Below are 26,792 nucleotides of genomic sequence, written 5' to 3' on the forward strand. Positions count from 1 at the left end.
TATGTAAGTCGACTACGCGGTTATCATTTACTGCGAGTAATTAAAAGCTGTGGTTTAAAAGCTGAGACTCGCAGAAAATTGGTTATTGGACGTTTTTTTTTATGTGCTCTCTTATTTTGGCAATATGACGAATGCCAGAACGCATTTTGGTCTTAAACGCCTGTTAAGCGATGTGTCGGACATTCGCAATATGCTGGTGACCAAAAAGCGACCATTTTCGACCATTGTTGAAAGCGGTGTTTGATTCTAACTTATATAAGTAACATATCAAGTAATATTTGCAAATAACAATTTTAACACACTTAACAAATGACATAATTGCAACTAAAAATGGCGGAGGTTACAAAGTAATTTGTAAAGGATTTAAAAAAATGTACTTCCTACAAACAATTGGAATCTTAAAAAAAATTAAAGCACCAACAATTTTCTGAATTCACGAATTCGGACTCCATTTATACACCTGACATTTTGGAAAATAAACGTTTATTGAATTTTATAGCCTTGATTGAGTCTATGAAACTTAACGAATTGAAAAAACTGACCTTATCGGTACAAAAGTAATCAAGAAACTAAGTATCCCTAGCAAAATAGGCTCACAGTTTAATTCTAGTCCTACACTAGAGGTAAAGTTAAATATTTTACTTTTACTAAACATTTTATATCTGGAAATGAAGCACAATGAATTGTTATTACAATTACATTTTATTTTAGTTCAATACGTAATATAGTTCGATAATTTTGTTAGTTGATACGATCTTTGTAGTCTACACTGTAAAGCACTTCGTTAATTAAACAAGAAAACCAATTACCATTCACCAGTTGTGTTTAAAAAGAATTAAAAACGAAATTAAATGCGACTTGAACTGTACTACAGCAAAGGGAGCAAAATATTGGTTTAATTGAATCACTATTGATTACAAAATTGAATACGTGAACCATTAATTAAAAATTAATTCTACAGTGTAAAGTTATACCAGGAAAGATATGTATATGTAATTAGCCAACAAATTGGTATATTCGTTAGTCTTATCCACTGAATAAATTTTAATGCTATTAAAATAAAAATTTGTAGATACGCATACAAGTCGTGATAGCAGTAATATATTAAAATTTATAATAAGAGGATTCTTCTTCTTCTGCTAGTGCCTATCCTCTATGGATGTTGGCTACCACAATGGCCCATCGTATTTTATTAGCAGCTGTTCGAAATAGGTCTGTTTTCCCTTCTAATATCAATAGTAGAATTCTGTATTTATTTTCATTTCTCACTATATGTCCGAAGTACGCTAACTTTCTTTCTTTAATGGATTTCAAGACTTCTTTTTGTAAACGTTGCATTACTGCGTCGTTAGTTATATGATGTACGTATGATATTCTGAGCATGCGACGATAGCACCACATCTCGAAAGACTGCAACCATCTGCAAGACGCATCAGTGAGTGCCCATGCCTCTGTTCCATACATAAGAACAGAAAACACATAACAATTAAGGATTTTGAGTCGGAGATGTAAGTACAAGGTTAAATTGCAGAGAACTTTCTTCATCTGTTGGAAGGCATTCCTTGCTTTTTCGATCCTACATTTAATCTCGTATGAGTGATCCCAGCTGTCTGTGATGTTGCATCCTAGGTATGTTATTTTTTCTGTTCTATCCAATACCTCATTGTCTGCCATAAACTTTGCATCTGTATCTTGGTTTTTGCTTATGGTCATAATTTTCGTCTTATTATTATTTAGTTTCATTCCGTATTTTCTACCGATGTTAACTACTTGATCTATCAGTCTTTGTAATCCTTCAGCACTATCTGCAACAAGGTCAGTGTCGTCTGCATATCTTAGATTATTTATTACCCCACCGTTAACAACAACCATGCCATCAGTCGTTTCTCCCAAAGCTTCTCGAAATAGATGTTCAGAGTACGTATTAAACAGCAAAGGCGAGAGTATGCAACCTTGTCGTACTCCTCTTTGTATTGGGACTTCATCGGATAATTGATGGTCTACTCGAATCTTGGCTAAGTGTTTCCTATAGAGATTGGTTAGTATTCTTATATCCTTGTCATCGATGTTTGCGATTCGCAAAGTTTCAATAAGCCTCCCATGCTGTACTTTGTCAAATGCCTTTTCGAAGTCAATGAAACAAGCAAATACATTTCACATTTCTTAGTATTTGCTTTTTTTTGGCAGTGGTATAAATATGTACATCTACCACTCTTTTGGTAAGGTTCCTGTTTCATATATACGGTTAAATAATTCTGTCAATTTCAATACCTCAGCATATATTCCATCAGGTTCTGACGCTTTGTTGTTTTTTAGACTACTTATAGCAGATCTTACTTCTGATTTTGTTGTTGTTGGTCCATTCTCGACGTTGTCATATACTTCAATGTGTTGGTTGTTCTGCTATATATTTCTGCCATCTGTCCAGTTTTTCTTGCGTATTGAACAATATGTTTTCATCTTTATCAAACAGTGCAGTGGGTATTATTGTTCTATATATTCCTGCCATTTCTTTGATCTTCCTGTGCATATTGAATATATCATGTTTTTTTCTGTAGGATCTATATTTCTAAGCATTTCTCTAACAGCCAGGATTCTTTTGCTAATTTTATTTCTGTAAGCACCTTTTTGTGGTGTTCCTTGTACTTTTCTGCGTCTTAATTCTGAAACTCTCTTCTTTGCTCCATAAGCTCTAAAATCTGATGTGTCATCCATGGTTGTTTTATTTGTCTTTCCTGTTTGATGTTGTTTATTGTTGTTGTTACTAATACATCTTTGATCCCGTTCCACATTGTATCTATATCTTTCCTATTATGTGTTGCAATGTCGTTAAATTTTGTGTTTATTTCTTCTTGCATTTGTTGTTTTACGTTGCTTTGTTTCAGTTTTTGTATGTCTAAGTATGAATAAGAGGATACTGGTAGTATTAACTGAGAGGAGCAAATTAAGAATCTTATTGTCCCCAAAAAATTATATAAAAACAACCTATGTCAGCCAATTGGCTTTTTACATCTTACATATGCTCATTTCAGACTTCTGGAAGACTCTACCAGCTTGTGCCAGTACCAGTTAATGGATACCGTATGTTTTTGGACTCACTTGGTAGTCTTGAAAAAGTGTCTGTCGTCTGCGATGTAGTGCCTCACATTTATACAAAATGTGGTTTCTGTATTAAACTCTCGAGATTTTTCTACAATTTGACGAATATTAAGAATCTGTTCTCTTATTCCCCTACCTGGGACGAATCCGCATTGTTCTTGGGGAATTGGTGGTAAGAGAATTGATTTTAGTCTTTGATGATGATGATGGGGAGTACTTTCCTCGCATGGGATATGAATGCTATATGGGAATAAAAATGAGTTTTTCTTAGGCATTTGACCATTTTCCAGTATTCCAGATTTAATTGCAGATTATAAGCATCACTTCATTTCTTTGAGTTTCTCAGCTGTTATTTCAAATTCCCCTTCCGCTTTTTTGAATTTTAACTTTTTTATCTCTCTCTCAATTTCTGATTTCAGTATGTGTGGTTCTTTTTCATAACTTCTTTTCTTCTGTGTTGTCTGGGTCGTTTTTAGATAATAGTATTTAGCAATGTTTACACACCACCTTCCGAGTTTGTTGTGGTATTTCTATTATTATCTTCTATGATCTGTGCCGACTAAACAAACATTTGTTTGTTTAGTCGGCACAGATGCTCGCATATGTGTACCCACCTTAATGGTGGGTACACATATGCGAGCCGAACTGTTTGCGAACTGCTCGTGAGCTGTTCGCGAAGAGTTCGTCGAAAATATGTTTATGTTCAGGCTATCCAATACCCTAACAATCTAATAACTAACCAAGAATTAATTTACTTCGTTATTCTAAACATTTCGGTATTTTGTTTACATTATCTGTTATTAATTTCTCTCGCTACTTAGATAAGCCGCGCTCGTTCAGCAATTTTGTTTAACAGAATGATATCATCGCACACTTGGCAGAAACAATTTATAGACACAATTTATAGTTCTGCGAACATTCTTTGTGTTCGTCCCAAAAACCGACATGCTGTGGTTCCTGACGAGCAACGAACGAACAGCTCGCTAGCGGTTCGTCCCGTCGTACAAATTAACGAATATAGCGTTCACAAACGGTTCGCGAACAGTTCTGCTCGCATATGTGTACTCGCCTTAACGAATATAGTGTTCACAAACGGTTTGCGAACAGTTCTGCTCGCATATGTGTACCCGCCTTTATGTTCTACGATTATGTAAACAACGCGTAGCGTTGGTAACAACCAGTAGTTCCTGCTACTTTTTTAGTAAGTTTATAATCCCAAGATCATATGAAAACTAATTATAACATGATAGTCAAGAAGTTATTATATTAGGATGAATGATTGCTTAAAATTTGCAAGAAAAGAAACCCCCAGAGATAATTCAAATAAGCAACAAACGACTATTAGATTAGATTATAAGTTAAAGTCTCTGATAAGATCACACTTTTTTTAGGTAGTCTTTAAAGGAAATCATTTTTATTAACAATATGCACTTAGAGATTAACTTAAGTGATACTCATGGTACAGTATTGTCAAATCATTCAAGGCAGATATCCAGTGTAAGTAATGGGTTCAAATTGATACCTTGTCTCTATTACATTTTTTTTTCTTCATTTTTTGTCACAATAAAACTTCTTCTTCTTCTTCCTCTTCTTCTTAAAGTGCCCTCTCCTCAATGGAGGTTGGCTAATACAATTTTAAAATCTTCTCTATCTTCAGCTGTTCTTATTAGCTTTCAAAATTTAGCCCTGTCCATTGTCGGATGTTTCTGAGCCACGATAGTCTTTTCCTTCCTAGGCCTCTCTTTCCCTCGATTTTTCCTTTCACTATAAGTTGGGCATATTGGTACTTATTATTTCTCAGTATGTGGCCTAGGTATGATGTTTTTCTAACTTTTACTGTGTTAAAAAGTTCTCTTTCCTTGCCTATTCTATGCAGCACTTCTTCGTTTGAGGTATGCGATGTCCATGAAATTTTGAGCATTCTCCGGTAGATCCACATTTCAAACTAAGATAAATCCACAATAAAACTAAGATAAACAAAAAACAACAAACTTTGAATTAAAAAACTAATTAATTACAAACGAACTTCCAACACTAGTTTTGGTAAGGCGCGAGTCATAAGTATTTTATTTTATACGGAATTTCTACTCAAGCGTAGATATTTCAAGTTCTACCTCATTACACGGTTTAGTAGTTTCTTGCCCGTTTCGGTCTTTTCAAAGGGTTTTCTTCACTTATTCTCTCTCTCGGTTTGTAATTTAGTATTTGTTTACTTACACATAGTTTTCATTTCTACGTCTGACATGTCCAAACCAATACAGTCTTTGTTCTTGAATTATCTTTTGAGACTGTAGTCACCTCGGCTCTTTCCCTAATCAAGTCATTCCTGATCCTTTCCCTTCTAGTCTTACCCAACATCCACCGTAACATTTTTATTTCAGCTACCTCCATCTTCTTCTACCAAATCTTCTTTACTGGCCACACTTCACCGCCGTACAATAACGCACGTCTCAACACAAGCTAGTTTTTCTCCAAGTAATTCTATGTCCCCAACCATTACTTTTCCTCCCAACCACATATACTCCGTTTTCGATCTGCTAACCTTAAGTCGCCTCTCTTCAGTAGCTCTTCTCCAACCCTCCAACTTCTCCTTCAACATTTCTTTGCTCTCCTATACTAACAGGATATTATCACCAAAAATCATTGACCAAGGGGCCTCCTCCCTTACTTTCTCTGTCAGTACATACATAAAAAGACTAAACAAGTGAAGAGCCTTGATGCAAATCAACCGTCACTTGAAAACTTTCGGTAAATCCGACACAAGTACTTACTTTGGTGTACGTTCGCTCATACATATTCTTCACGAGCTTTACGTACTTCTAAGGAACCCATTTCTCTCTCATACATCTCCATAGCTCTTGTCTAAGAACTGTGGTATTATCGTACGCCTTCTTAAGATCTATAAGATCTATAAATACCAAATGTAGCTCTCGTCTTATTTCTCTATTAACTGTCTCAAGGCAAATAAAGCATCCGTTGTCCTCCTTTCTATCATAAACCCAAACTGATCTTCTACTATCGATGTATCTCTCTCCTTAACCTTCGCTCTACAGTTCTCTCTCTCTTTATCCCTCTGTAGTTCTTACAGTCCTGAATGCCCCCTTTATCTTTATACAATGATACCATCACATTCTCTCTCCATGCATATCGTATGGTCCTAAAGTTTTGGGAAAAATTTCAAAAGCATATAACTCTGGCCACAATAATCTTATATTTTTATTAAATTATTCAACAATTTAACTTAACTATCCTTATTATAAATCAAAATTCAAATGACAGACAAGATACCATTATTTTCGATTTGCCTAATAATTCCCCTGACACGTTGCATCATCTTTTGGACGACCTCGGCGTCAATTTCTCTAATTTTTGTATATATGCGGCGTCTTAACTGTTCCTGATTTTGTGCTTCCCATCCGTTATTATAGACTTTCCGACTTAATATTGCCCAGAACTCTTCAATTGGACGAGCCTGAGGTAGATTGGGGGGATTGTCTGCTTTCGGTACAAAGGTAATGTTGTTAGTTTCGTACCAGTCAATTGTGATCCTCGAGTTATGACATGAAGCAAGATCTGGCCAAAAGACTATTTGATCATTTGCATGATGTGTGTTTACAAACTGAAGCAATTTAGAGAGACATCTTTGAATATAAATATTTGCGTTTAAGGCTTCGCCTCGAACAACACCAATGTAGGGCTGTGAGATAAAGCCAGCCTCAGAAATTGCACACCATACCAAAATTTTGTCCTCAAATTTTTTCTTACTTTTGAATTTTATTTCATCAGGTACATTTTCGTAATCGTTCTTGTAAAACCCATCGTTACTCTTCATCTCAGAGTTGGACAAACTAAAATATTTTTCATCGTCCATCACGATCAACTTGTTGACGAAATGCACTCGCCTTAACGCGCGGCAACATCTCGGAATTCTCTCTAATTGATCCTCTGTGTATTTTGGAGCTTTCCTTCTTTTCCGGTAGATAATATTGTTACTCGATAGGGTCCTGTATACTGTAGTCTTTTTAACATGAAATCTTCTGGCCAGTTTTCGCTGTGAGACCCCAATTTTGTTCTTAGCTGCTTCAATCAGTCTTGCCTCTCTTATATGGTTCAAAATCCACGGTCGGCCACTTTTACGCAAGTTAACACATGGTATCCCTTCTTCACATTCTCTGATTGTGCGATAAATTGTCGATTTGCTTATGTTTTGATCTCGATAAATATTAACAATATCTCGTTTCTCGTCTCTTTAACCAAAATATTCTGCTTTGTTTATTAAATGTCAATAACTGATGACATTTCAATTCCATGGCCTTCTTTGTTAAATGCATTTTGCTTCTCAATCAGACCAGGTGAAATTTTTCCCAAAACTTTAGGACCATACGTTAGGGTAAATTGTTAAAATTCTTAAATTGTTGTAAATTAAGTAAACTATTCTAAAAATATTAGTGCATAAATGCCCAAATTTCACATTTCCACTTTTATTTTTTGATTATTGCACGTAGAGTGACCCATATACCTTATCAATTAGATTAAGAATTTGGCGAATGGATTTGTTGTCCGCAGTCAGATAAACTCAAACAAACAACAAATAGATTAAGAATTTGAATGTAAAATGTTACTGAAAAGTGGTGATAGCAAAAAATTCGCCAATTAAAATAATGACGTGAACCGGATGATGTGGGAACTTTTCTCTGATGTAAATCCGAAAGATATATCAATGAAGGTCATAACAAAAAATTCGGAAATCTAAAATAGCTACGTATTGACGCTTTTATATTTTTTAAAATATTTTTACAATATTTCTATTTTTAAAATGCAATACTGAATAACTTCAATTTATTTAAATTTTAGATAAAAATGCATATCTATTATAAATAAAATATTATACCTAAAGTAGTAAATTATGAAAGACTAAAACCCACTTTACATGCAGCTTATGCAGGCAAAGATTTGAATCTGGGTCACATGAAGAGGAACAAAAATCGATATAAAGATTCGTTAAAGTTTGGAAGAATGTACATTGATATCTTTGTTACTGATGAGAGAAACGTAGAATCAGCTGGAATTAGAATTATTATTTATAGATAATTATTTATCGTTATAATCAAATTGTTTAGCAATAGTTAGGTATAAATAAAAAACAAATAGCAAATTTTACGTTAAATTATGTGTTATATGGGATTAAGTCACAATTAATTCTAATAATAATTATATATTAGCTGTAAAATTGACGTTTCTATTTCCACTGAGGAAATCGTTTCCAAAAAAAAAAATTTAAAACATTTAAAATTGTTTTTTGAAGTGCATAACCGCTAAAGGGTTAACGAGGTTATGTATGTCATAAATTAACTTAATTTGTAGCAAAATGCAAAAAGTGTATACGAAATCTGGTCTCTTCACCTTTAAAACAGATTTTAATTTTTGTCAATAGAACACTCTGATCATAAGATATCGAATTTTTACCGTCGAGTTGATACGAATTTTACTTAAAATTGATTTCGCGCGCGTAAGGTTAAGCGTTGAAGAAAGGAGGTTAAGCGTTGAAGCGGTAGACGAGCCGTCGTTTGTCGTTAAATTTTCCATTTAAGCCAAAGTTTCACAATTATCGCTTCACCCTGTGTAATTATTATATACCATTGGATAGCATTTTTATAGTCTTTTCGATGATGTATCATAAGTAGGGGTTTGCAATTTAAACTTTTTTGTTGTGGTGGGTGGGGCCTAGGGGCTTGATTTGGGTGAGTTCTCTTTCATGTCATCTTAGTTCTCCTTTACTATCATAGAGAGGGTTTCAAGCATTTTTTTCTGAGACCTGATGAGAAGCCGGGAATCATAGTGCTCTAAACCGGTCGTCTAATTAACAATTAAACCAATTTTAAGTATTTTCTTTTTTTGTTATATTTAATTAAATTTATCAACCAGCCTCATTTTTAAAGACTTGTTATCCATGTACTAATTAATCAATTGATGAGCATTTTTTGTTCAAGAATTATTCATATGAATATAAGACGCAAAGATTGTAAAACCAATTGGGGAGCTGACCCGAATATTGCATTGCTATTTTATCGCTCAATGATTCGACCAATTTTCGATTATAGTTGTCATTTATATGGGTCTGCGTCAACACAACATCTTAATAAAATTGAAACCCAGAAGAATAAATGTTTGAGGATATGTCTTGGTTACTTAAAATCTACTCCTATTAGTATGATTGAAATTGAAGCTAAAGAGCCACCCCTTACACTACGCAGACAGTTTTGTACAGATAAGTTTGTAGCTAGAGCTATATAAAAAAACTCCAGCTATTTAAAAAATATTCGTAACTTGAATACATTAGACTTAAACCATAAATACTGGCGTAACAAAAAAACTCCCATATACGTTGAAAGTTATAGGAAACTAACAATATTTGAAGAACAATTGTATCAAAATAAAATACCACCAATTTATACACAACCTCCTAAGACTCTCTTCTCTAAGATATTAGAAACATATTATATGGATTCAAATCTTCCAGGAAGTATGATCAATAAAATAATTAAAGATAAGTGGCCTGCATTTCAATATATTTTTACTGACGGCTCTAAAATTCAAAATAAAACGGGTTGTGCAATATATCACTGGAATTCTGATTACAAAGAATCATGTCGATTGCCCAATGAAGCTTCAATATATACTGCCGAACTATCAGCTTTATTTCTTGCGTTAAAATATATAGCCTCTAATGGTATGAATAATTATATCATTCTGACTGATTGTAGAAGCATTATGGACAAACTCACTTCTATCAAAACCACAAAAAACCTAAACCATATTGAGATAGAAATAAAGAAGTTAGAGAAGAAATAAAAGGACACTCTGGAATATTAGGAAATGAAGAAGTCGACAAATTAGCTAAATCTGCAGCTTTAACCAAACATAATATAAACAACATACTTCTTCCAGTAGCAGACATAGATAATATCAGTAGAAACAACTGCAAACAAAGATGGCAACGTTTATACAACCAAAGTACAACTGGAATAAACTTTAGAGCTTGCCAACCACTAATACCCAATGAGAGATGGTTCAAATATGAGACAAATAGGTTATTTATAAAAACAATAAACAGAATAAGATCAAACCACGCACTCACTCCTGCATACAAACACAGCATAGGTATTACTGATAACCCATATTGCTCCTGTGCTAAAGTGGGAGATCTGCAGCACTTTATATTGGAGTGTGGACATTGCCTGTCAATTTAAATACAATTATTTTTCAAATAATAAGCAGATATTAAAATGTATCTACGAATACATAACATCCTGTAAATTTAAATTATAAGTAGTTTTAGGTATTCAAATCAAAAATTGTAAATATGTCAAAAATTGAATGTGTATACCAACATATTACTTCCTGTAAATTTATATTATAAATAGGCTTAGGTAATAAAATCAAAAATTGTAATTACCACAAATAGTCTGGCTAATTGGCTATGCCAAAGCCATTATACAATAAAAAAAAAAAGACGCAAAGATATCCCGAATTTCATAGGGTTCTTTCTTGTAATGTACCAAGTTTCAAGACTGTAGGACTTTGTAAGAGTGTAGCACAGAGACAGGCTAACAAAAAACGACATTTCAAGAAAAACCTGGGTCGGGTCCTTAATAAATAATTAGAATGAGAAAAACAATGCAATATTGCTACTTTTATTAAATCTCGTGAATAAAATGTCGAGTGTTGTTACTGAAATTTTAAATTTAAAAAAATTACATTTTTTTTTATAGAAACATAACAAATATAGCTTTTTTGGAATATATGTTAAGTTTTTCCCCTTAGAAGTTCTTTTGACTTACAGTTCATTGCAAACTAAGTAAATTTCCAATTATCTATTATTAGCAGGCGCATCCGTACATAAATTAGTCTATCAAAGAAACCATATTTATACGCTATTACGTCAGTTAATTTTTTGGGAATTCCTTTAAATCGATAATTTAACCTCAAGAGTTGTTTTTATCAGGAAATCATGTCACAAATGTTATCCAATGTTAATAATGCAAGACTCATTATCTAGATTAGACGGATTTTGATAACAAAAATAACATATTACGCATAATATATATGTATATATATACGCATTAAGTACGTTTACATACGCATTAAGTACTAAAATAGTCTAAATAATTTTTAATATTTGTATTTCTCTTAAAATCCATTTTATGTGTTTGACAAATAATTCATGATTAGATTTTTAGCTACAGCGCAACTAAATATTTTGGTATTTAGAGTATAATAGATGTTGATGATGATTGACAGTGATCAGTCAATGAAAGCAAATAAATCTGAGTTTATTTGCGCAAAATACAAAAACTGCATACAAAAGCTGAACTCTTTACCTTTAAAACGAATCTTAATTTTTGTCGATACGTCACTTGAATCAAAAGATATAGAATTTTTACCGTCGAGCTGATACAAATTTTATTAAACATTGATTTCGCAAAATCAGCGGTCGCTTCAATGGTTATTTCTAAAGCCCGCCACTCACGTTCCAACGGCGCAGTACGATTTTGTCGAATGCAATTGCAGTACAATTATGTTGAAAATCGGATGGAAACACACATGTACCGATTTAAACGAAAAAAATACAAGAAACGTAGGTGGTGGTGCAAAGATTGGTTGCTGAAAAGACATACATACTGTCACGTAATTTATTAAAAGAATTGCTATTATATCCAGATAATTTTAATTTCCATTTGTAGCATGTTCAGAAATTATTAATTTTCTTTAACAACTCTTCATTAGTATCCGCTTTCACTTCTTGAAATTTAGCAACCAAATATTCACAGCTTTTTTTCTAACGGTTTTATCATGATATGGGCCCTGATTCTATTTCATTTCGATGTCGAAATTTAAAAGCGACTACGCCATGACAGTCGCAATCGCTAGCGATTCTCATTCATTTCGATTGTAGTTAAAACTGGGGATATTTACTTTATCATTTTGACACTGCTGAAAATTTGGGTTGGCCCTGTTGTTTATTGGCTGCACTACGCTTGTTGAATGTTTGTTTTGTTTACGTTACGTGAACGTCTTTTTTTTCTTGTTTAAGTTGTTAAATCATAAATAGTGGCCATTCTCAATTATATTTTGAATTGAAAGAAAAGATGGCAAGAAAAAAAAGGCGATGTGGGAGATCCTTAAGTTATAACCACTAAGATTTGACTTAGTGGTTATATTCTAATATATTTTTAAATTTACAGCTTAGTAATACTAACCCTAAACATTTTGGTTATCCTAGAGGCATAAACACCTTCTTCCAAATATGGTTCTAATACCCTTATTAAATAATTTGCAGCTTGTTTATTAAGCCGGAATTGCTGCCTAAATTGAGCATCACTTAGTGAAAAAGAATTTTGAGTATCCCGTAACATTCTTCTTATCCTCCGTTATGAGCGTCGGATATCTATCCTCTCTAATTCCTCCAAAACTAGCAAATGTCCTTAAAACACAGCCATATTAATACTTTTTGCCTCAGTTTTCCTTGCAAGAATCAAAACACCGCCTACCTAAACTGAACCTAAGTTCACTTCTCCCAGTCCAGTCAGTCATGTCAGATTAATTTCGACTCTAAATGAAATTTCAACCACTTTCTTGAAGTTGAAATTAATTTCGATAAGTCGAAAATTAGTGACGTCGTTTGGTTAGTTCAGCTGAAATCCACAAGGTTCGCAAAGTCGCATTTCGACGTCGCCATATTAATTTCGACATGTTTTGAGTCGAAATCTCAATTAGAATCAGGGCCATGATGTCGATTTTATTTTCCAAAGATACTTTTGTTCTTTATAAATGTCAAAGAAATCTCTTAAACTTCTAGCTATAAGCCCTTTTCGAAATTTGCCAATAAATGATATTTTTCCAGTCGTACGATTTTGTCGTTTTCACAATATACACGATCAAATTTACGATCCAACCAATTCTGTCGTACTGCTGCAGACTGACTTGTTTGTCTGCCGTCAAATCGCGCCGATTTGGTTGAATGGCGCAAATACACGATCAAATTACGTTCAATTTTGTAGCATTGGACAAAATCGTACTGCGGCGTTGGAACGTGAGTGGCGGGATTTTTTTTGCGTTTTTACCTCTCTGCGAGGGAGGTTTTAGGGGGAAGCCCGAGGGTAAAAGTGGTAAACATTTTTGCATTTTTTTGGGGTCCCAAAATAATATTCTCTGCAAAATTCAGCTTGTTCGTATGATTTGTAGAGGTTCAGTGGTATTTTCGTCTCTGACGACTGGAGTAGTACTTTAAACTGAAATTGTGATTAATTCCGAATAAAAATAGTAAAGAATATTAAAACGGAGATTAGGAGATTGGAGATCCGGTATGTACATTCTGTATGGCGCATAGTAAAAACTCGATTAAATTTTAACGAAGATATAGGAATAGTAAAACACTGAAAACTTTGTTTTCAAAACTTCCATAAAATTTATTTTAAATTCTTATCACTACAGCTGTTTCGGCTGATTGCCTTTCTCAAGTGATCTGTTTTTGGCATGGGTTTACACTTTATAGTCTCTAATGAAATAGGTTGAGGAGGGGAGAACTGTTTGTCTCAAGCTGGTCATTCAGAATTATATCTGTGTTTTTTAATTTGTTGATTTCCATAGATTCTATCAAAGATAGCTTAAGGCCTTTATTTTGAATGTGTAGAATTTTAAATTCGTCATTAAAAGAATGATTATGATCTAGAAGGTGAAGTGCGTATGTAGAATCTGTTTTTCTATTATTGAAAGCCCTTTTATGTTCTGCTATTCGTTTATTAAAATTTCTACCTGTTTGAACAATGTAAGTTTTTGGATAGTCGCCACATTTAAGTTTGTACACACCACTGTGTAAGTGTTTTTTATGTTGGCTCTTGTTGTTTTTAATATACCGAAGAACAAATAACAACCTAGGCAAATATATTATAAGTAACGGTCGAATCAATCAATTATATAGGAATAGGTTACAAAAAACTTGCACATAACCAGTTTGATCACAGAACCAGTTGGTCGATGACCAAAGAATGGTTATAGGTATAATAGATCTAACTAACATTTACCAATCCGAAAACGAGCAATAGTGGGAACTGGCAAAAAAATTTGATTGATTAACATACCTAAATCCTACGTACATTCCATATAGTGTATAATTTTTTTTTATTTATAATTTGAAACATATCAAAATAAATAGTTTTGCTTGTATGGCAATAGTTAGCCATATTATTTTGAATTAATTCAAAATAATGCCTGTTCGTCTTAACTGGCAAAGTAAAAAACGGTATGAAGCAGTAGATAGGTAGCAGATATACAAAGAAATAATACTACTGCCGATTTGGAGATTTTGATTTTGGTTTTGCCATACTGTTAAAAAAACGGGTGTGGCAGTTCAGTGGGACTGCCGGTAGAAGTTATACTTCTATACACGCGTTCGCCGTAAAAAATTTATATAGGAGTCAATCTGCACAATTATTACATATGTAATGCTATAGGCAAGAGAGAGCAGAAAGAGAAAAAAAATTAGTTATATAGGTATATGGTGCATCGTTTGCGGTATATAAACAATATTTGACCTGTAAAAGGAGTATAGTAAATGAAGGATTGTATCAATATTTTAATGAAAATATATATTTTTATTTTTATATATGTATAAAAGGAGTTGAATGCAAAAAAAATTTACACATACTCTGCAGTAAAATTCATTGTTTATATTGTTATTAATATAAAAATTACAATACAATAAATACACTGCAACATAATTCAATATAATAATATAATATAAATTAAAATGTAATATTCATAAGTATTTAAAACTGCCAATATACATAACTTACTTTACGAAGATAAAAATAAAAAACCAACAACTCGGATTATGTTGTAAATTTTCATTTTATTTTGAAATTTATGTTTTTTGCGTATATTACATATATTTAATAAGATTAACGTGAGGTTTTTAAATATTTTAAAAATAAAAAAAGAAATTCATAATTGGGATTCGAACTCACAACCACCAGCATATGAACCAAACAAGTAAAGGATTTGCCAATTAGACATGACACTAACGGATTTCAAAATTGACAGTTCTCGGTAAAACAGTGATTTTTGAAATACAAAAGCCTAAAATAATTATAAACGTTTAATTTTAAATAATACAAAACATATCACATAAATAATAATATTAATACATATTATATTATATATAATATTATATATATATATATATATATATATATATATATATATATATATATATCTGTACAATATTATATATATAATATATATAATATTAAATATATATACAAAAGGAACATTTTTATTCTCGAGAGAGGAAGAGACAGAAAATATATCTTTTGTCTCTCTCTTACTCATTATCTTACATATGTAATGGTTTCACAGATTCACTCTCATGCAAATTTCCAACGCCGACCGTGCGTATAGAAGTATAACTTCAAAAATTATAGTACAGTAGACTCCCTCTATAACGAGAACTGAAATGGTAGACTAATTTCCTCGTTATAAGCCGATCTCGTTATATCAGACAACAATAATACTGTGCATACATATGAATATGTAGTTTTCTAAAACATTAACTTCCTATAGTGAAGCCATTCGGAGCAATATATGATACTAAATATTGTTTGAATGGCGTTTTTGAAAAAAGTTGTTTACTTTTATTGTCAATGAAATACATTAAAACAAAAAAGAGTTGTTTCTTTTTATTGTCAATGATATACGTTAAAACCAAAAATATGTACTTACATTTTTTTCCAACTACATAATGTATCAAGCGTATTTTCAAGGATAACATAAACTATTGCTTCTGCAATTTAAAGAAGTCTGTCATTTTTGACTGCTTTTAAATTGTCCAGTATCATTCTATCTATCATATTTTCTAAAGATATGAAACAGTTGTATGCTTCTTCATTTGCGTTTTATCTTTGGATAAAGTTTCTTACAACGTTTAAAGCACTTTCCACATCTTGTATATTAGGAGCTTCTTGCGTAGATTCACCGCGATTGTCTTCTCTATCTTCATCACTTTCGTCACTGACGATAACGCGCTCCGTCGGCGGATTTATTACTTCCGCGATAATTTCACTATCCGTCGGAAGATCACAAACAATGACGTCATCATCAATGGCAATAAATTCAGCAAACCCGTCATCATTGTTCGGTTGGGTAAGTTCTTGACCTTGCTGTTGTAACCTCAACCACTCTGCTACAGGATATTCATCTTCTTCGTTTTCTATCTCAGTCTCTGTCCACCCCGCATGACCGAAACATTTGAGGATGGTTTTTTTATCTACGAGCGTCCACGCTTTGTAAATGAAATGTATGGCATCTAATAAAGTAACAGGGGATTCGCTACGGTTTTCAACATTATTCAGGATCCTCTTAACTAAAAGTTTTCTGTAGTGAACTTTAAGGAACCTTATGAAGCCCTGATTCATCGGTTGCAGAACAGATGTGCAATTTGGGGGTAAAAAAAGAAGTTGAATGTTTTTTAAACCGTTAACTTTCGGATGGGCTGTACAATTGTCAACAATTAAAAGAATCTTTTGATGTCCCAACGCCCTGTCCCACTTCAAAAGTTTCCACTAAAAATCTCTGCTGTCATTAACGATTTTTTATTAAATTTATATGTGACAGGAAGCTGATTCATACCTTTGAATCATCGTTGTTTTTAAATTTCCCAATGCCGACTAACTTTCTTTTTTCGGAACCGGACATGTTGGCACACGCGAGTACATTTACCCTTTCTTTTGATAACTTGCCACCTATACAACGTTCATTTTTGAATTTGTGGGTCTTATCTGTAGTAAATTTAAAAAAAATCCCAACTCGTCGGCATTGAAAACATTATCGTCACTGTAATTTTTTCTTATTGTAGGTCATAACTTCAACCAGTTGTCGGTGACTTCTTTCGTGCATGGCCTTAAAACGGCTCATCCACCCTCGATGCTTTAAAATTCTCATCACCACCTAACGCCTGCGAAAACTGTGCTTTTTCCTTGAAGCAGTGGTCCACTTATTGGAACATTCGCAGCCCTGTTTACGGTAAACCATTTGACCATTGCAGTATCGAATCCTTTATTAGTTTCGGTACGAAAAAGACGAACCTGCTTCGAAAATCTTGTATTTATTTTTGAGCATGGTAGATAGAGTGGAACTTGAAATTCCTCTTTCACGACAAACTTCAGCTTTCTTCTTACCATTCTCAACATCTTTTAGGATGATAATTTTTTCTTCTAAAGTATGTAAATGCTTTTTTTTTAGAAGTCATAGTGTGTAATCTATGTGGCTATGTAATCTACAACATAACTTTCAAGACGCCAAAGCACAATCAGGAAATAAACGATAAACATCTACGACAAAAACAACTTCTGGTGAAATTTGTTTCATTTGTCACGTTTTTAAGCTTATTTACGTAGTTTATTAGGTGCGGGGGGTAAAATCCCTACACTGACACTTGTGAATCATAAATTGTAAATTTCCGACAACACAATATCGGTCGGTAGATTAAACAGAAGAAGTTTATTGCGTGCGGCAGTTAAAAATGGTATTTATGTATAGCCACGGCCGGGCCAAAAACGTAAAAAAACACGTTTTTCGATCTTATTTTCTCTCATAACCAAATTTGCCTCGCTATAGAGGGTTATAGTTCAATATAAATTACGGGACATTTAATGTACCTCGTTATAAGCGAGACCTCGTAATAACCGTGTTCGTTATAGAGGGAGTATACTGTATTAAAAGCTCCGCTTTTAATACACCTCCTCCTTTATTTTTTCTCATTTGTATGGATGTAGTGGCGTCATGTCACTCGTTGTAAATCAATAAATTAATAAATTTTCAAAATTGCCTATTTTCCAAGCGGAACAAATCAAATAACTTCAGTCGGAAGAAAATGAATAAATTTTTTCTGAAAACTGATGATGCTAAGCAACTAATAACTAAATTCTTTATAAATTGTTTGGAATAATTTCTCATATATTATACGGCGGAGCTGCACATCGAAAATCCGAGTTATGAAGAAGTAGTTCAGATAATAAATAAACTAAAAAACAATAAAGCACCAGGAACGGACGGAATTTCGGCAGAATTATTAAAGCATGGAGGATCCGAACTCTGGGAAAGAATCCATTACCTAATAACATTAATATGGACGAAGGAGCAAATGCCAGAGGAATGGACAGTTGGCCTCATACAGCCAATATATAAAAAAGGAGATAAGAGGGAATGCCAGAATTATAGGCCAAGTACATTGCTAAATGTAATATACAAAATTCTTTCTGGTATAATCTACAATAGAATATTAGAATACTCCGAAAATATAATTGGTGATTATCAAAATGGATTCAGACCAAATAGAGCCACTACAGATAACATATTCATACTAAGAACGATACAAGAAAAAGCTTATGAATACGACATAGACCTATACAATATGTATATAGACTTTAAACAAGCTTTTGATAGTGTGAAAAGAGACAGAATGCTGGAAGACCTTTGTAATCTAGGTATACCTAAGAAATACATCAGCCTCATAAAAATGACGTTGCAGGGTTCAAAAGCCGCAGTCAGAGTAGATGGAGAACTGACTCCCCTGTTTAACATGGGAGTAAGACAGGGAGATGCCCTATCAACCATGCTATTCAACCTAGTTCTTGAGGCAGTCATCAGAAAAACCAATATAACCGGCCATATAAACACCAAATCAGTACAAATTACTGCATATGCAGACGATGTAGCCATCATTAGTAGGAATAAGCCACGACTAATGGAAGTGTTCAAACAAATTGATCCTGAAGCAAGAAAAAGAGGTCTCAAAATAAACGAAGCAAAAACGAAGTATATGATAGTCAAAAGAATAACTGACAATGAAAATAATATCACAATAGACAACTATACTATCGAACGAGTGGATGCCTTTACATATCTCGGCACAGAAATCAATCAGAAGAACTCCGTAAGTAGCGAAATTAATGCACGTATTTCCAGCGGGAATCGTACATACTATGCTAATAAAAGATTGATGGCATTGAAATTATTAGATAAAAGAACCAAAATGACTATCTACAGAACACTGATTAGACCCGTAGAAACCTATGGATGTGAAACTTGGGTAATGACGAAAAAAGATGAAGCCCAACTCAGGACATTCGAGAGAAAAATACTGAGGAAAGTATATGGCCCGGTACAAGAGGAAGATGGTACATGGAGAATCAGGAGAAACGACGAGGTTAATGAGTTAAATGAAGGTTATGACATTGTAAGATTTGTGAAAAGTCAAAGACTGTCATGGCTGGGACATGTGCAGAGACAAAACGATGCAAAATCAACAAAGAAAATGTTACAATGGAAGCCCATAGGAAGGCGAAAAAAAGGAAGGCCCAGAACGAGATGGTTGGATGACGTGGAAGACGACCTGAAAACAATGAACATAAGACAATGGAGAAGAAGGGCACAAGAGAGATCTGAATGGAAGGACATAGCCAGACGGGCAAAGACCCATCCAGGGTTATGATGCCAAAAGAAGAAGAAGAAGAAGAAATTTCTCATATTACTGATTTTGCTTTTCAGTAAACCACCAAATAACAAATTATGAATTTCGTCGTAGCACTACACGCACAGACTAGTTTGTGAGAACTGTCATTCCAACAAAAAATCAAAGCCTGCAAATTGAATTTCTGGAGTTTGAGTGTTGCACAACAATATGCACAAACAGATTGTTAAGTTACACGGATATTTAGGTATGCGCAGACGCGCTTGTCATACAATATTCTCGAGATATTCTATTAATTTTCAATTGAACGGATCAAACTGCTGAAAGAGCGAATATTTTTTTACGAGTTCTCATTGGCTCGATGGTTTGAGTTACTCAAAGTTAAAAAGTAAAATGTTGTGTTGTGCGAGGCTGGATCCAATAGTTAATTTGTCAATAAAGCAGAGACAGTAATGTTATAAACTCTACAAATACAGGTTTTTGGGTCATAGAGACAACATGTATAATTCATCTTTGTGTCTTGTATAGACTATATCTAAATGATACTTAAATGTTGACAATAATAAAAATGTATGCGAGAGTTAAAGAAATAAATCTTACTGTGTTTTTTTTTGTTCCAGTTGATGAAATTCGCAGAGAAGGTTTTAGGGGAGAAGCTATTCATAATGTTGATGAAAGGAACATTTTATGGGCATTTTGTTGCTGGTGAGGACCAGATTAAAATAAAACCAACACTAGAGCGACTTAGATCATTTGGAGTGAAACCCATTCTTGACTACTCAGTCGAAGAGGACTTGTCGCAAGAAGAGGCAGAGAAACGAGAACTTGAGTAAGTACTATGGATATTATCTCAACTAATATTCTAATAATAAATCATCTAAACAATGTGTATTATTTATATTGCGCTTAAAAAAATCAAAAGAATAATCTTCCGTTCTTTCCTTTGCTTGTAACTTCTTCTTCATTATCTTATGCCCGGTATATCCAACTCTAATTTTCTTTTTATCTATTTATGTCATTTCAACTACAATAATCTTCTACTCTCGCACTGTATTAGATTAGAAGCTTGTTCTATTATAGTGTGATAACAGATTATAATAACTTATGCATTTTTATTATGATAAACACCTACAAAATACCACATAATACATTTTCATTATTACTAACATGTTAAAATATACTTCAACACTAAAATATGTTTACGCAAAAGACTAAATTTTCGCTAATTAGTAAGTCTAGACAAAATTTAAATTTACTTTCTTTGTTGCATTATTTTCTATAACCATGTTCGACTTGGATAAGGGATTGCACCTTGAACACTGTAGTAATTAGAAAATTAGAATATTTTAAAGTGCAGCTTTTTCACAGTGAACAATAAAAACCCTACTCCCGTTACTGTAGATATTTTCGTAAGATGTTTTTGCCAGGTAGATGAATTCTTTGAAGGTATACTATGTATAGGATGGCTGGAAGAGAGTCAAATACGAAGAGTTAGAGCTACACGACCACTTGAACACGAAAAATCGCAGAGCGTGGAGATTGGCGCTTGGTACTGATGTCTTTAAGAGATGTTCAGCTCGTTAGATCAATTTATCGTTGGATGGGTGCTTCCTTTGCCCACTGAGTATCGATGAAATCGCCCCAAGTGACACAGAGAATGATTGATGTGGGATCAGAAGATATAATATGGAATAGTCTCTAGTGACAAATTTTAATTTTCTATAGGTATGCTTAATGGATGGCTAGAGTTATAAGACAAGGTGGGGAAAGAAAAAATCCACAATTTTTTATAAAAAGGTTCCTCACACTGTTGGGGTGTCGATACCTATGGCTTTAGGTCACCTCTATTTTTCTTTAGTCAACATGACGCACAGCTTTACACTTATGAGACCTCATCGTATGCCCTATCTTCAGACATTGTGAAATCAATATTTTTAGCAGGATAAAACTCGCTCACATATTTCCAGAGCCCCAATAAGTTTCTTTGTGTGCTAAAATTTTAAAGTTATAGTTGAACCCATTATAAAGGTCCATGAGTTCGAAAGGGGCGCACTGACGGTGCGGAGAAAATTAAGAAAGTCTAATTTAAAACCCAGAAGGCCTGTACCAAAGCCTCGTGTAAACGAAGATCACAAAAGATCGCGATTACGATTTGGAAAACACCGCTTGGCGTTGGAGATCTGTACTTTTCATTGATGAACGATGCGATGGAGATATTCAGAAATTCGATCGATTTTTGTAGTGTGGGACCGTAATCAATTTAGATAATCGAGTATATCTTGGGTTATCAAGGGTCATCTTGACTCTTAAAGTTATATCAATACCGAAAGGAAAAACATGCAGTGCTTTTACATACGCTATAGGCCCTTATTTTGTCTTGATGTATTGAAAACGCACGTTCACGTTCGAGTTAACAGAGGCTTTCTTCAAGAATTTCATATTGAAGTTATAGCCAGGGCTACATCCCGAGCTAAACCCCTTTGAGCAGTTGTGAGATATGCCTGATAGAAGCAATCCTTGTCATTATTAGAAATGTGGAGTTGATGGAGTTGTTATAAATGCTGAACTCTCAAGGAGAAAGATGAATGGTACATAGTTACTTTAGGAATGTTCTGTTGCTGATACGAATGCTTAGAATCTCCTGGGTGGCCCGAAGAATAAATGAGTCAATACCGACACAACTAAATTAGTCCAGTCGGGATAGCATTTGACCTCGCATGACTAACTGTCTCAAATTTTATTATTCTAACCTTTAGGGGGGGTCAAAAGTAGTGTAAATTTAAAATCGTGACTGAATTCCGTTGTTTTGTTTTAGCCGCTATATTGATTTTAAAGCAGAACCGTTTTTGCTCAATATCTTCGCCATTTTTTTTTTCAACTTTTAGACAAAAATCTTACGGACTGAAATTATTACAAATGTGATTTTCAACCTTTTTTGTGGGGTCGATATTTTCTGAGTTACGGGGGAAAATAGTGGAAGGGGGGAACATAATTATTGAATTATTTCGATTAATATTAACTTTGCATAAAAAGATTTGTATTTTATACGATTTTGATTTTTCTTTTCTCTTTCATTTTTTTACTAAAATCAAGCTCGTAAGTTGGTTCTTGTTCATTGCTTGTAATTATTCAATAGATAATACAATAATTAATTAAATAACAGAATAGATAATTCAATAATTATACTTAGTCACTATTTTCCTCCTTAACTCGGAAAATATCGACCACGCGAAAAAATTTGCAAAGAAGAAATTGTAGGAAATCGTAATTGCAAGAATTTAAGTTCATCCGATTTTGTCGAAAAGTTGAAAATGGTTGAGATATTGAATAAAAACTATTCCTATAAAATCAGTCTCTGCAATGTCTTACGCTCGCGCCTTTACCGCATACGTACGACCTCACATATTGATTTCAGCAAAACAATGAAACAGATCAAAATTGTATAAAATATAATTCTCTCCATTTTTGTTTATGTACGTTCATGTCGTAAAGGTAATAATAAACAAGATAATTCAATAATAATTATGCTTGTCTCCCCCTTCCACTAAGTTCCCCCATAACTCGGAAAAGATCGACCGCCGAATATTTTGCAAAGAATAAATTGTAGATCACAATGACAACAATTTAAGTCCTTACCATTTTGGCGAAAAGTTTAAACTGGCGGAGTTTGTAAACAAAACCAATTATTATAAAATCAATCCCTGTAGGTCTTACGCTCGCGCCTTTACCTCATACGTACGACCTCAAATATTGATTTTAGCAAAAAAAATGAACGAAATCAAAATTGTGTAAAATATAATTCTCTCCATTTTTGTTTATGTTCATTCATGTCGTCAAGGTAATAATATACGAGATAATTCGATAATTATGCTTTTCCCTTCCACCGATTTCCCCCTTAACTCGGAAAATATCGACTAGACGAAAAAAAACAGCAAAGAACATCAATAGAAACAGTCATACTAACATATATAGGACAAAAAAAGGCTAAAGCGGTACGAACATGTTAGAACTAGCGACAGCAGATGGATAAAGAGAATAACCGAATGGAGCCCCATAGGAAGGAGGAAAAGAGGACGACCCCGAAAATCCTGGAGGAACGAAGTAGACGACGCCATGAGTAAGAGAGGCCTAAACGATGGAGAATGAGACAACAGAGAGAGATGGAAACGGTTGAGCGAGGGAAGGCAGTGAATACTGTAGAATCCCTGAATATATATATATATATATATATATATATATATATATATATATATATATATATATATATATATATATATATATATATATATATATATACGAAAAAATTTATAAAAAAGAAATTATAGGAAATCGCATTTGCAACAATTTCAGTCCATACCATTTTTGTTAAGAAGTTTAAAATGGCGGAGATGTTGAGTAAAAACGGTTCTCCATTAAAATCAAGATGGCGGCTAACACGATTAAGTCGCGATTTTAAATTTACCTTCTATTGACCCCCCTAAAGGTCAGAATAATAAAAGTTTGAGCAACTCACCATGCAAAGTTAGGCCTTTTTTTTTTCGTCTAACCCGACTGGACTAAATGTGAAGAAAAGATTAAGAACGCATGATCGACAACAAATAGTATTATGCTAATTCGAGCACATTTTTAGAAGGGATTGAGAAGTTTACCATACATGGATAGGTGAAAGGGGTCGAAAGCTGTCAGAATGTACGAGAATGAAAAAAGAACGATACGGAGAAATGCGGAAACATCAACTCATTAAGTCATGATAGGTATTACGATGCCTGTAACAAGTTAACAACTAAAGAAAACGAGCCGAGATTTTCTTTTTGTCATCACTGGAACAATTTATACAGTATGGTGGAAATGAAAGAAATAAATTCGTTATTTCGTAAACCGGAGACTTTAAGGAAAAGTCCTGAAACCCGTCGATTTTTATTTTTAACTAAGCTATTCGTAAGAATACATTTTTATTTTTGACGTCATCCATGTGAGCGTGATGACGTCATTACTAAAATTTTTAAATAGAAAGGGGGGTATTGTAATACGTCATTTGAAAGGTCTTTTAAATACCTATTCAGTCATATCAATATGTCTGAGTATTTGATGTTTGTAATTGTTTAAAAAAAATTATTAAATATTTATTATTACAATAAATATTTATTAAGTATTGATATGATGTATTATTGACACCCAAAAATAAATTTTATAAAGTCCATCACTGGTAATGAAATGTCTTTTTTATCTACTTTTTACCTTTTTAAAAAAACTAGTTACCTTATCAATATGAACAATGATAGTTGGACATTCAAACTTAATTATCTTTCTGTCAAGTGATTAATAGTATTATTGTAGTAAACGTATTCAAAAAGTCTTTGTATCTTTGAACATGAAGCTAACTGAACCGCAAAGAATTGAAATTCTCATAATGATTGGTTATGGAGATAAAACACGTACGCAGAAAGAAGTATGTGCGTTATTTAATAATAAATACCCCCGTCGAGAACCAATTTCACAATCCACTGTAAGCAAAAATGAGAAAAAATTTAGAGAAATGGGTCATGTTAAAGACCTTCCTAAAGGTAGTAGAAAACCAATATCTGAAAACCAACAAGTAGACGTTCTGTTAGCTTTTCAAGATAATCCTCATAACAGTTCACGGCAAGTAGCATTAGATAATAACATGGACCATTCAACAGTTCTTAAACAGCTAAAGAAGGAAAAGTGGCATCCCTACAAAGTAAGTTTAGTACAAGAACTTATGGAAGATGATTTTGATAGACGAATTGAATTTTGTGACATTATAATGGAACGAAATAACAGAGATCCGATGTTTTTAAAAAAGATTATTTTCTCTGATGAAGCTACATTTCTACTAAACGGTCATGTCAATCGTCAAACTTATCGGTACTGGGCTACGGAAAATCCACACTGGATGCAAGAGTACCGTACTCAATACCCACAGAAAATTAATGTTTGGGTGGGAATAATAGATAATAGGTGTATTGGACCATACTTTTTCGAAGAAAACTTAACAGGTCCTCGATATTTAGAATTTCTTCAAAATTTCTTGCTTCCAGAATTGAACCGGTTGTTTCCAAACAGAAATGATTTATGGCTACAGCAAGATGGTGCGCCTCCACACTATGCTGTCTTGGTACGCAACTACTTAAACAACGTCTTTCCAAATCGGTGGATAGGTCGAAGAGGAACAATAGAATGGCCGCCTAGGTCACCTGATTTGACTCCTCTTGATTTCTTTTTATGGGGATATTTAAAAAGTAAGTTGTATCAAAATAGACCACAAAATATTAATGAACTGAAAGAAAGAATAGGTAATGAGGTTGTTCAAATAACTCCGGAAGTTTTAGAGAATGTTAGAGAAGAGTTCGCGGCACGCCTTTCTCATTGTATTTTAGCTGAAGGTAAACAATTGGAGCACTTAATTTAGGTTTCGTTGTATTTATTGAATAATACTTAATAAATATTTATTGTAATAATAAAAATTTAATTATATTTTTTAACAATTACAAACTTTAATGACTTAGACATATTGATATAGCTGAATAGGTATTTAAAAGACCTTTCAAATGATGTATTACAATACCCCCCTTTCTATTCAAAAATTTTAGCAATGACGTCATCACGCTCACATAGATGACGTCAAAAATAAAAATGTATTCTTACGAATAGCTTATTTAAAAATAAAAATCGACGGGTTTCAGGATTTTTCCTTAAAGTCTCCGGTTTACGAAATAACGAATTTATTCCTTTCATTTCCACCATACTGTATAACAATTCATTCATTCTAAGTTTCTAAGTCTTAAAATATTTTAATATTTTCCGATTTCAGTTTTAATTTCGTCGTATAGGTTTTTATATGTTTTTAATTTATCCTTTATTTTTCTTTTAGTAAATGTGAAATTTCTATCTGCATTGTTTTCCAATAATTCGTAGATTAAGCAAAATTATTTTAGCTCTGTATTTTAAGAGTCGTTTATAAAAGAGTGCAAAGTAACCCATAATGACAAAAAACCAATTCTATTACTGTTTAAAAAAGTTTATGTGTATGCGATATGATCAACCATTTAAAATGTTCTAATGCGTCTTATCTACAGACGATGATTATCTTTTTTACTTGAAGGCCAACCGGAATTGTCAAAATTTAAGGTAGATAAACATT

General features: G+C 33.3%; 1 protein-coding gene across 2 annotated transcripts in view; it reads left to right on the forward strand.

Annotated features, from left to right (window-relative positions):
* slgA (proline dehydrogenase slgA) overlaps positions 1-26,792 on the forward strand; it is a 135,190-nt gene that overhangs the window by 25,422 nt on the left and 82,976 nt on the right. For both annotated transcript variants that reach the window (XM_072538585.1, XM_072538586.1), the window contains exon 2: positions 20,248-20,456. In XM_072538585.1, coding sequence (XP_072394686.1) covers positions 20,248-20,456 — 209 coding nt within the window. The remainder of the gene's footprint in view (positions 1-20,247; positions 20,457-26,792) is intronic.

The sequence above is a fragment of the Diabrotica undecimpunctata genome, chromosome 7, assembly GCF_040954645.1.
Source record: "Diabrotica undecimpunctata isolate CICGRU chromosome 7, icDiaUnde3, whole genome shotgun sequence".
In the NCBI taxonomy this organism is placed as follows: Eukaryota; Metazoa; Arthropoda; class Insecta; order Coleoptera; family Chrysomelidae; genus Diabrotica; species Diabrotica undecimpunctata.